A 14,886-nucleotide genomic window follows, 5' to 3' on the forward strand; every position below is an offset into this window, starting at 1 on the left:
CTAGATTGAACACAAATCAATTTTTCTTGTTGACATTCTTTCTTAAAGTGATGGATGGGCAAACCTGCTTTACCTCAAATCTGTTGAGCTGATCTGCTCTGCTCTAATGGGCTAGTATGTTCTGGTATTCCTATGATAGAACGTCTATTCTGAAGTAGAATTCTTGGATATGCATATAACTGCTCAACAAGGATTTATCGTTTCATCTCGTATCACTCCTGTTCAAACCAAGGAAGAGATTTGCTCATTAAATTCGGAAGGTAAATCTTTTGGGTAGTGTCCCTGATGTACATACACTCTTTATTAGTGCTGAGAGTTTCTATTGACGTTTTCCTGAAATATTAGTTAATGAGCAAGAAATCCTGCATCCGTTAATATCAACACATTCAAAACTCAGTGGCCCACTTCCAATGCTGCACAAAATCCTACTCACCCATCCACCTCGGTCTCACTAAATCTATATTGGCTTCCTGACCAAGAAACATTGAATTTAAAATTCTTCTTACCTTTAAGCCTCTCCACAGCACCATGGGTTGGGTCTTCTGAAAAATAAGTGTTAATCACATATTCCATAGTTAACATGAAAGTCAGCCAACAAATTTATGGGATTAAGTGATATGTGTTGCAAATTCTAGAATTTATGGGTTGAGATGTGTTGCTCCGCCAACTGGAATCTTGCCATAGGCCCATTATTTTATTTTAATTGCTGGATTTGCACATTCATTGCATTTTAAACCTGCCACAGAAGGTCAACTCGAACAATGTACCTGTTTAATGACAATCGGTTTCCCTGGCCTATGTAGTTAAAATGGTTCAGTCTTATTCCTTGAGATGGTAAATTATTCTTCGAGATTAAGTGTCAAATTTTATTACTTTCCTTTATCTTTCTGTCTTCTCTCTCTATCTTAATCCAATCTTTCTTTTCCTTTTTTGTATCTCTGTCAATTTCCGTTTCTGTGCCTGATTTGACAAATTAATCTTCCATGGTTTTTCCTGCCTTTTTCTCAATCCTTAACTCACGGCGCCAGGGTCCCAGGTTCGATCCCCAGCTTGGGTCACTGTCTTTGCGGAGTCTGCACGTTGTCCCTGTGTCTGCGTGGGTTTACTCCGGGTGCTCCGGTTTCCTCCCACAGTTCCCGAAAGACATGCTTGTTCGGTGAATTGGACGTTCTGAATTCTCCCTAAGTGTACCTGAACAGACGCCGGAGTGTGGCAACTAGGAGCTTTTCACAGTAACTTCATTGCAGTGTTAATGTAAGCCTACTTGTGCCAATAATCAAGATTATTATTATACCTCTCATTGATTACGGGGATATTGCTGATCTAGCCATTGGCTGCAGTCCTAGATACCATGTTGTCCTCGCTGAGCCATTACCAGCTTGCACTTTCAGCAAGTTATGTTGAAAATTATTTTTGAGCTGGGTAGCACAGTGTTTAGCACTGTTGATTCAAAGCACCAGGGACCCGGTTCAATTCTGGCCTTGGGTGACTGTGTGGAGTTTGCACCTTCTCCCCGTGTCTGCGTGGGTTTTCTCCGGATACTCAGGTTTCCTCCCACAGTCTAAAGATATGCAGGTTAGGTGGTTTGGCCATGCTAAATTGCCCCTTGGTGTCCAAGGATGCGTAGATTAGGTGGGATTATGGGAATGTGGCATGGGCCTGAGTGGGGTTCTCTTCCAGGTTGGTGCAGACTTGATGGGCTGAATCCCCCCCCCCCGCACTGCAGGAATTCTATTCTATTCTACTCTGGAGGGTGAAGAAGAAAGTCTAACTAATGGAGTATGCCATGAAATGCCCTACTCCAGCAAGATCTGCCTGAATATCTGTAACCTTGTGTCTCTTCCTTCACCTTTCAGGCCACTGACTTTGGCCTTGTATGCGTTCACTCCTCCCCTCTCACCCACCAATGCTAACAAAGATTTCGGCTGCCTTGACCTTAATTTTTTGAGTTCCCTCTGCTTCTCTTCTTCCATCCACATTTAAATATTCTCTGAAATGTAGTTACCCAAAGTGGTGTTCACCCTGACTTGGCAGTTTTTCAATCCTCTCAGTAGTTGAATAATTTGCCAACACAGTCTTGGTGTACACTTAAAAATTGATATTTTTAGTAGGTGCTTGTGGAAGTTTATGCCTGCCTGTTAACTGCTTTAAGAGAGGATAGAAAATAGGGAATGGGGACCGGGTGTGACCGAATGAGATTCATCCAGTTTCAAGTTACAAGAATTTGCTTTTTATATGTGAACTTGTAACCAGGCCAAGGCACTAAACAGTTTAATGTGTTGACTATGACAGCTGCACTTGAAAATTTACTTTTTTTTGTCTTATCATACAAATGGAATTGTATGGATATGTCGCATAAATTCCTTAATAGCTGGACTGTTATAATTGTACAAAAGAAATGATACACATTTCATTTATGTTAACATGTTTTGGTAAGCAAACATGAATTTCAGTAAGCAGTGTCAATGAGTAGTAAGTACTCTTGCCTCTGATTTGAGGAAGTTGTGGATTCACGCCCACTTCAGAGCACAGAAATCTAAGCTGGCGGTGCCATTTAGTGCTGTGCTGTTGAAGGTGCCATTTTTTAATAAAAGTTCCCATGACACTATTTGGAAGAGCATGGGAGTAAGTAGATCTTGGTCGATATTTAACTCTCAATCAACATCCCTCAAACTGTTATCTGGTCATTATTACATTGCTGTATGTAGGAGCTTTCTACGCACAAACTGGCTACCACATCGTACATCAGAAAGGCAAAGGCACATCAAAAAACTGGTTCAATTTGCCTTGGGTGACTGCATGGGTTTTCTTCGGGTTCTCCGATTTCCTCCCATATCCAGATATGTGCAGGATATGTGGATTGGCCATGCTAAATTTCCCCTTAGTGTCCAAAGATGTGCAGCTTAGGTGGGGTTATGGTAGGTAGGGTTATGGGGATAAGGTGGGGAAGTGGCCCTGGGTAGGGTGCTCTTTCAGAGGGTCGGTGCAGATGGGCTGAATGGCCTCCTGCACTCTAGGGTTTCTATTTTCTTCGCACACCTGTCTCTGGGAACTAACTTTCATTGTGATATTGAGTGAAGGGTATTGGGAAATCATCAGAATTGTAACATTTTTTCAAGTCATTGTATCAAATTTCTAATAATCAAAACATTTACGCAAATTAAAATAGGATTGGCATCCTCACTTGTTTTGCTTTTAAAATCTACCTAGTCTCTACTGGCAATTCATGCTGTCTAATGAATACCAAGGACAACTTTTCAATGTTAGACACATTGGCATTCCAGTACAGCTGCAGATGATGCTGAATCTCACAGGAAAAGTGTTATAAACCATGGGATATATTGTTTCTTAAAATTTCCATAAATCCCAACCTAAGTATAACATAAGTATCATAAATGGTTCAGAATTGTTTTTAAAGTTAGGAAATCGATATTGTGGCAAATGTGCATTTAATCACATTTTTCACCCCACATTTTGCAGAAGCTGAATTTCGAAGCTTCTTAGCTTTAATGAAATATATTTGGCAGGGGGGACCTATGTCTGCTGGTACTTTTGACTAGCCATTAAAGTCTCATAAGAGTCTTTATTGTTTGCTTTCATTTTTGCCATAGCCCTTTTGGTCCGTTTAATGTGTAGGGTGTCCTATTATTTCCTATATTTAACCAACAAAATTTTTTTAACTCTGGCTATATTGTCATGAAATATGATCCGGTATTAACTATTATTCAGGTCCCCTTGTTCTGTCAATTATGTGCTGGAGTTTACTTTGGGAACTTAAATAGAGTAACTGCAGAAGGGATAATGAAAGATATATCATTATAATATATAATATATCAGGATGTCTCAAAATGCTTTACAGCCAATGAATTTAGATACTGTCACTGTTGTACCATTGGAAATTGTAGTATCACATCACCGACAAGGATGTGCAATTTAGGTGAAGTTACAGGGATAGAATGGGCGAGTGAGCCGATGTAGGGTGCTCTTTCAGAGGGTTGGTGCAGACCCGATGGGCTGAACGGCCTCCTTCTGCACTGTTGAAATTCTGTGTCCTGTGTGAAAACAATTATTCTCTTTTAATTTTAAAAACGTCTCTTTAAACACGAAAGTACAAACCTGTTTTCTGTTGCACACAGTTTATTTAACAATGCGGTGTACAAATAAGAAATCAGTTTTAACCGTGCACATATAATCCATTGATGGTATCTACCTTCTGTCTCCAGCACAATGCCTTTGACCCAAGGAGATATTGATATCCTGTTTTAAATGCAGCTGTCAGTGCATATGTGACTCTGAGCTTTTTATGCTGACTCAAACTGATTCCAGTCTCTGGAGTCAAGTAAAATACAATAATAGTGTCCAGTGTTTTAATTGTAGACCTTCATCAGATATTTTCTACACTAAGGGGCAGTCTTGTAAGTAAGCCCTCATTTCCTCCAAACTGAAATATAACCATTTACACGCACTATCTGATCAATTAGCATTGTTCAGGTTGTCCAGATGCCTATGTTACTGTAATTCACTCGCCGTGGAACTGGCAATGTTTATGGCACTATATAAATACAACTTTATGTTGAAATATAAATGGTTAATTTGTGAAAGTAAATGTACATAGCATTAACTGGTATTCATCTAATGTGTTTAATTTAAAATTAAATTTTGGAGTCATAATTCAATATTTGCATTAAAATGTAAATAAAATAAGGCAATTTCTTGTTTTAAAATGTATTTTTAAATTTTAATGCGCTGCTAGGGAGGGGTCAGAAATTTTGTGATGTGGGGAAAGAAGGCATTTGCAACAAGAATGCAAGAGTCGAGAGTAGATTATAAGGAGAAGGTTCTGCAATAAAAATAGAAAATGCTGGAAATACTCTGGAGGTCAGGCAGCATCTGCAGAGAGCGAAACAGATTTAATGTTTCAGATTGATTACTTTCATCAGAATTCTGAGTATGTGTTTGGATGCGACCTACTCTTTGAAGTTGCCTTATTGACTGTGTGTTAATTTGAATGAGATGTGCTTTACATGAAAGGCAACGACTAGATTTCTGATGAAGAAGTCTTTCAAATAAGGTTTATCTCAGCAAGTTTGACCACCAAACTGTACTGAAGGATTCTCTTATGAGTTTAAGGTTAAAAGAAAGCATAAATTTGACAGAACATACTTTTGGTATTTTTAGTACTTTTCGCATCAGTCACATTTGCAGGACTACTTCATGAACCTGTTAATTTAAATCACATATTCTCCTTACCAATAGAACTTAAAGTTCTAAAGTATGTTTGATATTTTTGCAAGACTCAGGGCAAATGAGACTAGGACAAAACTGTCCAGACTTACATAGAATGTACAGTGCAGAAGGAGGCCATTCGGCCCATCGAGACTGCGCCGACCCACTTAAGCCCTGACTTCCACCCTATCCCCTTAACCCAACAAACCCTCCTAGTCACTAAGGGCAATTTATCATGGCCAATCCACCTAACCTGCATGTCTTTAGATTGTGGGAGAAAATCGGAGCACCCGGACTAAACCCACACAGACACGGAGAGAATGTGCAAACTCTGCACAGACTGTGACCCAGCGGGGAATCGAACCTGGGACCCTGGCTCTGTGAAGCTACAGTGCTATCCACTTGTGCTACCATGCTGCCCACGGTTACATAGACACCAGATTTAAATTAGCAATTAAATCTGTTCACTTCATGACCATATTAATTGATCATTTTCCTTTTGTCAGATTTCTTCAAAACACTTCTTCACTTTCACCACACAACCATTTTGAAACTTAACTGTTCCCCCCCCCCCCCCCCCCCCCCCCCCCGATATCCCCTATTTGTTCAGAAAAATCATTTTTATTACTAATAAAGACTGCCGTCATTCTATGGCAGCACGGTGGTGCTGTGGTTAGCACTGCTGCCTCACGGCGCCGAGGTCCCAAGTTCGATCCCGGCTCTGGGTAACTGTCCGTGTGGAGTTTGCAAATTCTCCCCGCGTTTGCGTGGGTTTCGCCCCCATAACCCAAAGATGCGCCAGGTAGATGGATTGGCCACTCTAAATTGCCCCTTAATTGAACAAAACAAATTGGATACTCTAAATTTAACAAAAAATATATATATAATATTTATGCATGACATACAATTTAGCATATTTGCTGAAGCAAAATAATATAGTGGATGTATTTTCTACATTGAGAAACAGAATTCTAGAGTAAATGAACCAAAGCTTAAATTAAAATGGTTTGTTCTTTTTGTCTGTGTTTGGCTTGTTTTTTTTAATAAGTATTTTTATTCACATGTTTAAATTTTATAGATAAACAATAAAGCAAAAAAAGCCCCCGGAGCCACCGCCACTCTCTTCCCCCACCCCCAAAAAACCCCTCACTGGTAGACTCTTCAATTGCCCCGGCACAGTGTACATAACTTTCTCAAGATAAGATCCCCCAGCCATACTGAGGCACTGGGTGGAGAAGCTGACCTCCACCCCAGCAGCATCTGTCCTCGAGCAATCGGCGAGGTGAAGACCAGGACATCAGTCGCCGCCTCTGTCTGCGACTCCGGCAGGTCCGACATATGGCCCCTAAGAGACAAGGCTTCAGTTCAATTTGTAGAATTGGTGACATGGTGATGAAGAAGGAGACCCAGAACTCCATGAGCTTGGGGCATGACCAGAACAGGTGCACATAATTAGCCAGGCCCCTCCCACACCGCTCACACTCATCCTCCACACCCTCAAAAAGCCTGCTCATCCTGGATTTGGACAGATGGGTCCTATGCACTATCTTCAGCCTTAACTTCGCACATGACTTTGCATTCACCCTGCGCAAGGCTCGCTCCACACCCCATCCTCCATCTCCTGCCCCAATCTTCTTCCTACTTAGCCATCGCACCCTCGACGGACACTGCCTCTTCCGCCATAATGCCACCATAAATCCCTGACGTACAACCCTGCTCCATCCCTGCCAGCGACAAAACCCTTTCCAACAACGAGGAATGAGGCACCACAGGGAATGTCAGGAATGAGGCACCACAGGGAATGTCGGGAAGACCTTTTTTGCGAAATTGCGAACCTGTAGGTGCATAAAAATATCTGTCTGAAAAAGCCCAAATTTCTCCAACAACCCCTCCAAGCTGGCAAATCGCCTCTCCAAAAACAGGTCCCTCATCCCTTCCACTCCATTCTCCTCCCATTCCCTAAACCTAGCATCCAACCTCGCCGGCTCAAACATGTGGTTCGCACAGATCGGCGCCAGCTTCTATACTGTCCCCAATTCAAAATGCTGCCGAAACTGTCTCCATATCTTCAGCGTGCAGACCACCACTCGGTTCCCTGAATATTTCCCTGGAGAAAACGGCAGTGTGTCCGTCACTAATGCCCTTAACCCCTACCTGCTTCGTGACCCGTACTCCATCTGCATCCATACAGCCTCAAGATCCCCACGCCACCGAAGACCTCAGCATTCGCCGCCCTGTAATAATATCAAGTTCGGCAGAGGCAAGCCCTGACTGCCGGTCCTTGTGAAGGACTGTCTGCTGATAGCTACTTTACCCGTCCAAATAAAAGACTAAATCGATTTCTCCACTGTCCCAAAAAAGGATTTTGGCAGAAAAATCGGCGAACACAGAAAAAGGAACAATGACAAAACATTCATTTTCACTGACTGAATTCTGCCTGCCAAGGACAGAGGGAGACTATCCCTCCTCTGTAAGCCAGCCTTATGGGAGGCACAGTAGCACAGTGGTTAGCATTGTTGCTTCACAGCTCCAGAGTCCCAGGTTCGAATCCCAGCTTGGGTCACTGTCTGTGCGGAGTCTGCATGTTCTCCCTGTGTCTGCGTGGGTTTCCTCCGGGTGCTCCGGTTTCCTCCCACAAGACCCGAAAGATGTGCTGTTGGATGAATTGGACATTCTGAATTCTCCATCTGTGTACCTGAACAGGCACTGGAATGTGGCGACTGGGGGCTTTTCACAGTAACTTCATTGCAGTTAATGTAAGGCTATTTGTGACATTAAAAGATTATTATATTATTAACCCTGCTCACCAAACACGTAAAGTGCAACTCTGAAGGCGGGCCTAATCCCGAGCTACCTGCACACCCAGGTACATAAAATGGGAGCACCCCCATATTGGCTACCCTCCCCAGTGGAGTGACTGGAAAACACTCACTTTTCTTCAAATTCAATTTCTACCCTGAAAAGTCCCAAACCCCTCAGCGGTGCCACGATATCAATCATTGTCGGGATTGGATCCGTCACATATAAAAAGATAATCATCTTACAAGGACACCCTGTGTTCTTCTGTCTTTTCCCCCTCCCCCCACATTTTCCCTTTCCACTTATCTGAGGCCCTCAGGGCAATGGCCAAAGGCTCAATTGCCAACTCAAACACGAGGGGGGACATAGAGCACCCTGGCTCGTTCCGCTGTGCAGCTGAAAGTATCCCGAAGTAACAATATTTGTACAGATACTGGCCATAGGTGCCTTGAACAACAACCAAAACCCACAGTGCGAATTTAGGCCCTATCCCAAACCGTTCCACCGCCGTAAACAAATAGCCCCATTCTTTCCTATCAAAAACCTTCTCGGCGTTCAATGCCCCAATAACCTCCTGCTCGGGACAATACCACGTTTAAAAGCCTCCTCACATTCGACGACAACCGCTGCCCCTCCACTAACCCTGTCTGGCCCTCCCCAATAGCCTGCGGGAGACACTCCAACCTCAGTGCCAAAATCTTGGCATCTACATTTAATAAAGAAATCGGGCGGTACCACCCGCACTCTACGGGTTCCTTATCCTTCTTTAGCAGAAGCGAAATGAATGCTTGCATCATTGTCCCACGCTACCAAATCCTCAAACATCTCCATGAATAATGGAACCAGCCGATCAGGAAACATTTTATAAAATTCCACCAGGAACCCATCCGAAAATCACTACAGTATCGCAGATTATTCCACTTTCCTTACCCCTGGCAGCAGAAACCTCCCCGTCACAAAAAGGACGATGCACAAGTACATGTACCAGAGAGATTAAGAAGTGCCTTCCCCCCAAGGCAGCACGATGGTGCAGTGGTTAGTATTGCTGGCTCACAGCGCCGAGGACCTGGGTTCAATCCTGGCCTCAAGTCACTGTCCGTGTGGAGTTTGCACATTCTCTCCGTGTTTGGGTGGGTTTCGCCCTCGCAACACAAAGATGTGCAGGGTAGGTAGACTGGCCAAGCGAAATTGTCCGTTAATTGGAAAAAATGAATTGGGTACTCTAAATGTTTTAAAAAAGAAGTGACTTCCCCCAAGCGTGCAAAACCGCCAAGGATCTGCTTCACCCATATCGTTCATGAACGTGCCAGTACCTTCGCTACCCTTGAAGGGGCCAATGACTTGGGCTTAAATTGATCCAACTTAGGGGTCAAAATACAATTCAAATCTCGCCCCAAAATCAACTGATGCGAATCCATGTCTGGTATGGCAACTAGCATCCTCTTCATAAACACTACATCTTCCCAGTTTGAAGCATACACTCTCTGTAATACCACTGACTTTCCCTCCAACGTCCCCATAACTATGACGTATCTTTTTTTCCATTTCAAGGGAAATTTAATGTGGCTTCTACCCTGCATACCTTTGGGTTCTGGGGGTGAGACCCACGTAGACACTGGGAGAATGTGCAAACTCCACACGGATAGTGACCCAGGGCCAGGATCGAACCTGGGACCTCGGCGCGTGAGGCAGCAGTGTGAACCACCACAATTTATGGCATGCATACCGCTCTGGTCCACTACCACCTTTCCCATCTGAAACCAATCTCTTTTATTAATTACCACCCCACCCACCCTGGGGCCTTGCTGTCAAAGGCCGAGTGGAATACCTGGTTTACCCAATCCTTACGGACCCTAATCTGATCCTTCACTCACAAGTGGGACTCCTGCAAAAGCATCACATCGACCCTCAGAATTCTTCAAATGAGAGAAAACTCTCGCTCGCTTCACTGGGCCTCCTCAACCCTGCACATTCCACGTAACCAATCGAATGTGTGGTTTCTTGCCCCCTCCCTTTGAAGTCAGCTATTTCCGCAGCGTGGGGTTACCCCTCCATCCCCCATATTTCTAAAACCAGAGCCCACCCGTGATGGCAGCCAGCCCCACCCACTAGATGGGACAAAGAACAACCCCCAGTCACCATCAGCACTCTACTTTTCCTCCCCATTCCAGAAATCCCCCAGGAACATCCTCTCGAATCAACACCTCTCTCCTCCATCCCCCCTCTCCCCACCACCGTCATTCACTTCTAGACTCGTCAGAAGTTGTCTAAACAGATCCAGCAAGCCGCAGCCTCTCTTTCTCCCCCCACCTTGCTGCTATTCACCAATTCAACCTGTTAGCGAGGTAGCCTCTCCGCCTGAGCCCATATCACATAAAAAAACAAACCAAGAAAGAAACCAAAACCCAAACCATCACACCCCTGAGCTGAAACTTCCCCATCTCCTCCCTCAACCCTCAATCTACCCAACACTCCTCCCCCTCCCAACCAAATACTCCCTCTAAATCACAATTGCCCACCAAAAAGAAAAAACACCCCAACAAATGAAAAAGCCCCAAACAAAACACATCGGTTTCAATCAACAGCAACTCTGTCCCAACCACTAGCAAGCTCACTTTCAAATCCACTCAATTCAGTCCAGGTCCTTGAGTCTTAATATAAGCCTCCACTTCTGCCGTCTTGAAGAAATGGTCCTTGGCATTATGCGTAACCCTCAGCCTCTCCAAGTATACCGTATCAAACCATACACCACTCATGAAAAGCTCAGACTTCTCCTTGTTAAAGGCTGCCAACTCTGATGTGACATCTTGGTAGATTTGAATACTGCTGCCTTCCCACCGAACCTCCCAATTCTCCATGGCCCACTGCAGGACCCTCTCCTTTGTCCGATAGTTGTGAAAAGATACTATCACAGCCTGTGATGGGGGGGAAGGGGGGGTGTGGCTTGAATGTACTCCCCCATCAACATGAATATTGACTTGAAATATTCAGTCGGCCTTGGACCCTCCACCCCCTCGGGCAACCCCACGGTCCTGAGGTTCTGCCATCTCATCCTGTTCTCCAGGTCTTCTGCCTTAGCTCTCAGGCCACGTTGGCATCCTGCGAGGCCAACTGATTGCTATGTCGCGACAGTGTCTCCTCTACCTCCTTTAACACCTCACCATGCTCCTGCACTGTCTCCGAAGTCTTCCCCAAAGCCTCTTATCGGGACCAATGCGTCATCTACCGACCTTTTGAGGGTCTCGAACATTTCTTTACCTTGCACTCGAAATGCTTGCAGAATTGCCTTTCAAATTCGACAGTATTACCTCAGTCAGATGGTCCATTGTAATAAGTGCACGCAACGAGCTTGCCTCTGCCATCTTCAATCCAGCAGGACTCCGAGCCTTGCTCAATCCACAGAAGAACTACCGCTTGCGCCTTTCTTTCCAACATTATTTCTTGCGCCTTTTGACGTCCTCGCATGAAAGGTTCTGAAATGGGACAAATCTGCCCACCAATCCCCCCCACCCGCCCGCCCGTCCCGGGATCCGGGTCAGAAGAACCAAAAACCAAGGACTCTAGCAGGAGCTACCTTACATGTGACCTACTTCTACATGTCACCACTGGAAGTCCATTTGGCTGGTTCATAGACTGTAACAGTCTATAATTAGTACATTTCAATGAATGTTTGTGAGCAGTGCAAGCAGTCTTGAGTGGTAATGGTGAAGAGGATATAGGCTGACTGAGGAATTATAATTTGAATACCAGACGCAGATGCCCATGTTATTTTATCATAGAATTTGCAAAACAGAAGACCACTCAGTCCATCGATTCTGCACCGGCTCTTGGAAAGAGCACCCACTTAAGCACACACCTCAACCCTATCCCCGTAACCCCACCTAACCCAAAGGCAATTTAGCATGGCCAATCCACCTAACCTGCACATCTTTGGACTGTGGGAGGAAACTGGAGCACCCAGAGGGAACTCATGCAGACACTGGGAGAATGAGTGACCCAAGCCGGGAATCGAACCTGGGACACTGGAGTTTTAAATCAACTGTGCTACCGTGCCTCCCTTATGAACTATAATTCAGAATAAATTCTATTTGCAATGTAAGCAATTTAGACTACAACTTTAAAAGTCAATTTTAGGCAATGTAGCCATGTATCTGAACTTCACATCTCTAATTCAAAAGCATTTTGCTGAGCAACTCTACATTTTCCATTTGCTTATGACATAATTGTTGTAATGTGCTCAAATATCGATCCTCTTGCTTTCATGAGATGAGAAACAAATGATGGGCTTTGCTGTTCCCTTTTCCCATTTGCCCTCATTCCTTCCTCCTGTTTTTATTTGTTATCCTGATCGATACTTGTGATCTGTGGGTAGCAATAATGAACTTTATAAATATTTTGATTCATGTGGTTCATATTCAAGCTAGCTTTTGTTATGCATGTGGCCCACTTAACCATCAACTGGTGACGTGAAACCATCCCAATATATTGTCATCTATATTTTTAATTCACAAAGACATTTTGTTTCCTTGAACCCATGTAGCTGGTATTTTGGGACACCTGTCAAATTTTATTATCGAAGCAAGAGTTGGTGGCCATTTTAATTTATATGGCTTAGAAGCAAACTGTCCAACCTAAATTTCTTGGATCTTAACGTATTTATTCTAATCCTTAACAATAATTCTGTACATGACCTGGAGTGGAGACTTGTGTACTGTGAAGGATTATAAATTACCTGGTGACATTGTTTTGCCACTTACTTAATATAGGTTTTCTCCTACTACGCTCCGTCTCCCTTTATATCTTATAACCTTTCTCTCCCTCTGTCTCAATTTCACCCCGATGGCTTACAGACGGCTTAATTTTTTTTTAACTGTCAGGACAGAGAATTATGTGATCTGATCAAACTAAGTTTGAATGTCAAAAGGTACCACAGAATTTCAAGGCCTAGCCATGTCGGGCCTAGTCAGATCTTTGACAGAGCTATCCACTCAGTTTCTTCCACTGTAAGCTTTTAAATATTTGTTCTTCAGCTATTTAACCACTTAGCTTTTAAAAGCAATTATGGATTTTGCTTCCAGCCGTGCTTCTGGTAGAGCACTCCATGCCAGAGGAACCTTTTGTGAATGAAAAAAAATTCTTGTCTCTTCCTTTTTTTAATTAGATGATTTTAAATCTATATCCCCGAGTATAGGCCATAGGAAATGTGTTTTCCCATTTACCATATCAAAATGATTCATTCTTTTTAATACCTGCAGATGGGTTCTAACAGGTATTATTTTAATGAAAAGAGCCCTCACTTCTCTTGTTTTTCCAATATAATTAAAGTAATTCAATTACCTTAATAAATTTCTTCTGTACCATCTCATGGCTTTGGCATCTTTTCCAAAATGTGCTTCCCAAAGCAAATAATTTAATTTGAGAAATCTAAACTGTTGCAGAATAATAGATATTATTTAAGCATGTTCAAGAGAAATAAGCCACATTAGTGCCAAACATACTTGAAAGTATTGAAATTATCTATGTTCAAGCATTTGATAATTTTGCCACTTTGCCATTTTACTGTTTTTGCAACAGTAAAAATGTAGCTTCAAATTGTTTTGGTTTACTTTGGCTAAGTTTCTATTTGAGCACATTGTTCTCTATCTACTGAATTAAAAATAATAGGCTTCCCCAATACAGTCTGTACAGTGAGCAACTGAACAAGACCAGAACGATGCCAGGTTCAATCCACAGTGTATGCAAATTTAGTTGGTGTCTCACGTGGGGCACTACTAGTTTCTCTACAATTGTCTTCTCAACCCCTTGAGTAAAGGGAAGATTTAAACATGGATCCCACGCTTCATTATTGTGCAGGGTTTGGCTCTGATGAACCCAACAAACATCCCAACAGTTGGAGTCTATACCCACAAATGAAAGATAGTCACTTGGGTGCATTGGTAGAAGATCTACCATATTCCAGCTAGGAACCAATGCCTTCAGAAGATAGAGACAGCACAGTATGTGGGGGAAAAGGAGAATAAGTTGCTTTTAACATCAAACAAAATGTGCTTTTTCCCTGACTGAGTTTACACTTTTGAATTGCCACGTTTTTAAAAAATGCATTGCTTATTTCATAAATAAGCTGAAGTTGAGCTCTCTGTTAATGTAGTTGAAATATCTTTCATACATGTATTAAATTTGATATTTGTGTATATCAATATATGTTTTTATTTTTTGCTTTCTAGTAAAATTATTTGAAGTTATTGAAACAGAGAAGACTCTCTATTTAGTGATGGAATATGCAAGTGGAGGTAAGTAGAATTCAACTTAAAAAAAGACCATTTTTATTTTGATTAATATTTGGTATGTTTCTGGAGAATATTTGCATTAGTATGCCTAACCTTCTCATTAATATCATAGAGTGAATAACGTCTTGGGAGCGCATTGATTATTCTGTAAGCAGCCTGATACAACTTTCTACAAAACAGCAGTGAGATGAATAATCAGTTGATTTGTTTTCCGACAGTAAAACACTGGAAACACTCAGCACATCTGGCAGCATCTGTAGAAAGAGAAACAGTTTACCTTCCAGGCCTGAGCCCTTTCATGAGAACTGAGAGATGTTCTAAATGGTTTGAGCAAACAAAATTGGGGAGATGAGGTTGGGAAGAAGTCCAAAAGGGAAGGTGTGTGATGGGGTGGAGGGTAGGACAGATATTAAATGGGCCGAGGTTTCATGGTACAAAGCAAAAGGCAGTGATAATGGGACAATTAAAGAAGCAAAAGATGTACCTAGAGTAGGTGTGGGACAGAAATTTGAGCACAAAGTTAAAGAATTAAGAAAGAAACAAGAAACTGCCAGAAGCGTAACTCAGCCTCCTC

The 14,886-nt window shown here is 42.8% G+C and overlaps 1 protein-coding gene across 1 annotated transcript in view; it reads left to right on the forward strand.

Annotated features, from left to right (window-relative positions):
- mark3a (MAP/microtubule affinity-regulating kinase 3a) overlaps nucleotides 1-14,886 on the forward strand; it is a 236,405-nt gene that overhangs the window by 111,012 nt on the left and 110,507 nt on the right. Inside the window, 1 exon segment of the mRNA XM_038777504.1 lies at nucleotides 14,250-14,315. Within this exon segment, the coding sequence (XP_038633432.1) occupies nucleotides 14,250-14,315 (66 nt within the window).

The sequence above is a fragment of the Scyliorhinus canicula genome, chromosome 2, assembly GCF_902713615.1.
Source record: "Scyliorhinus canicula chromosome 2, sScyCan1.1, whole genome shotgun sequence".
Lineage (NCBI taxonomy): Eukaryota > Metazoa > Chordata > Chondrichthyes > Carcharhiniformes > Scyliorhinidae > Scyliorhinus > Scyliorhinus canicula.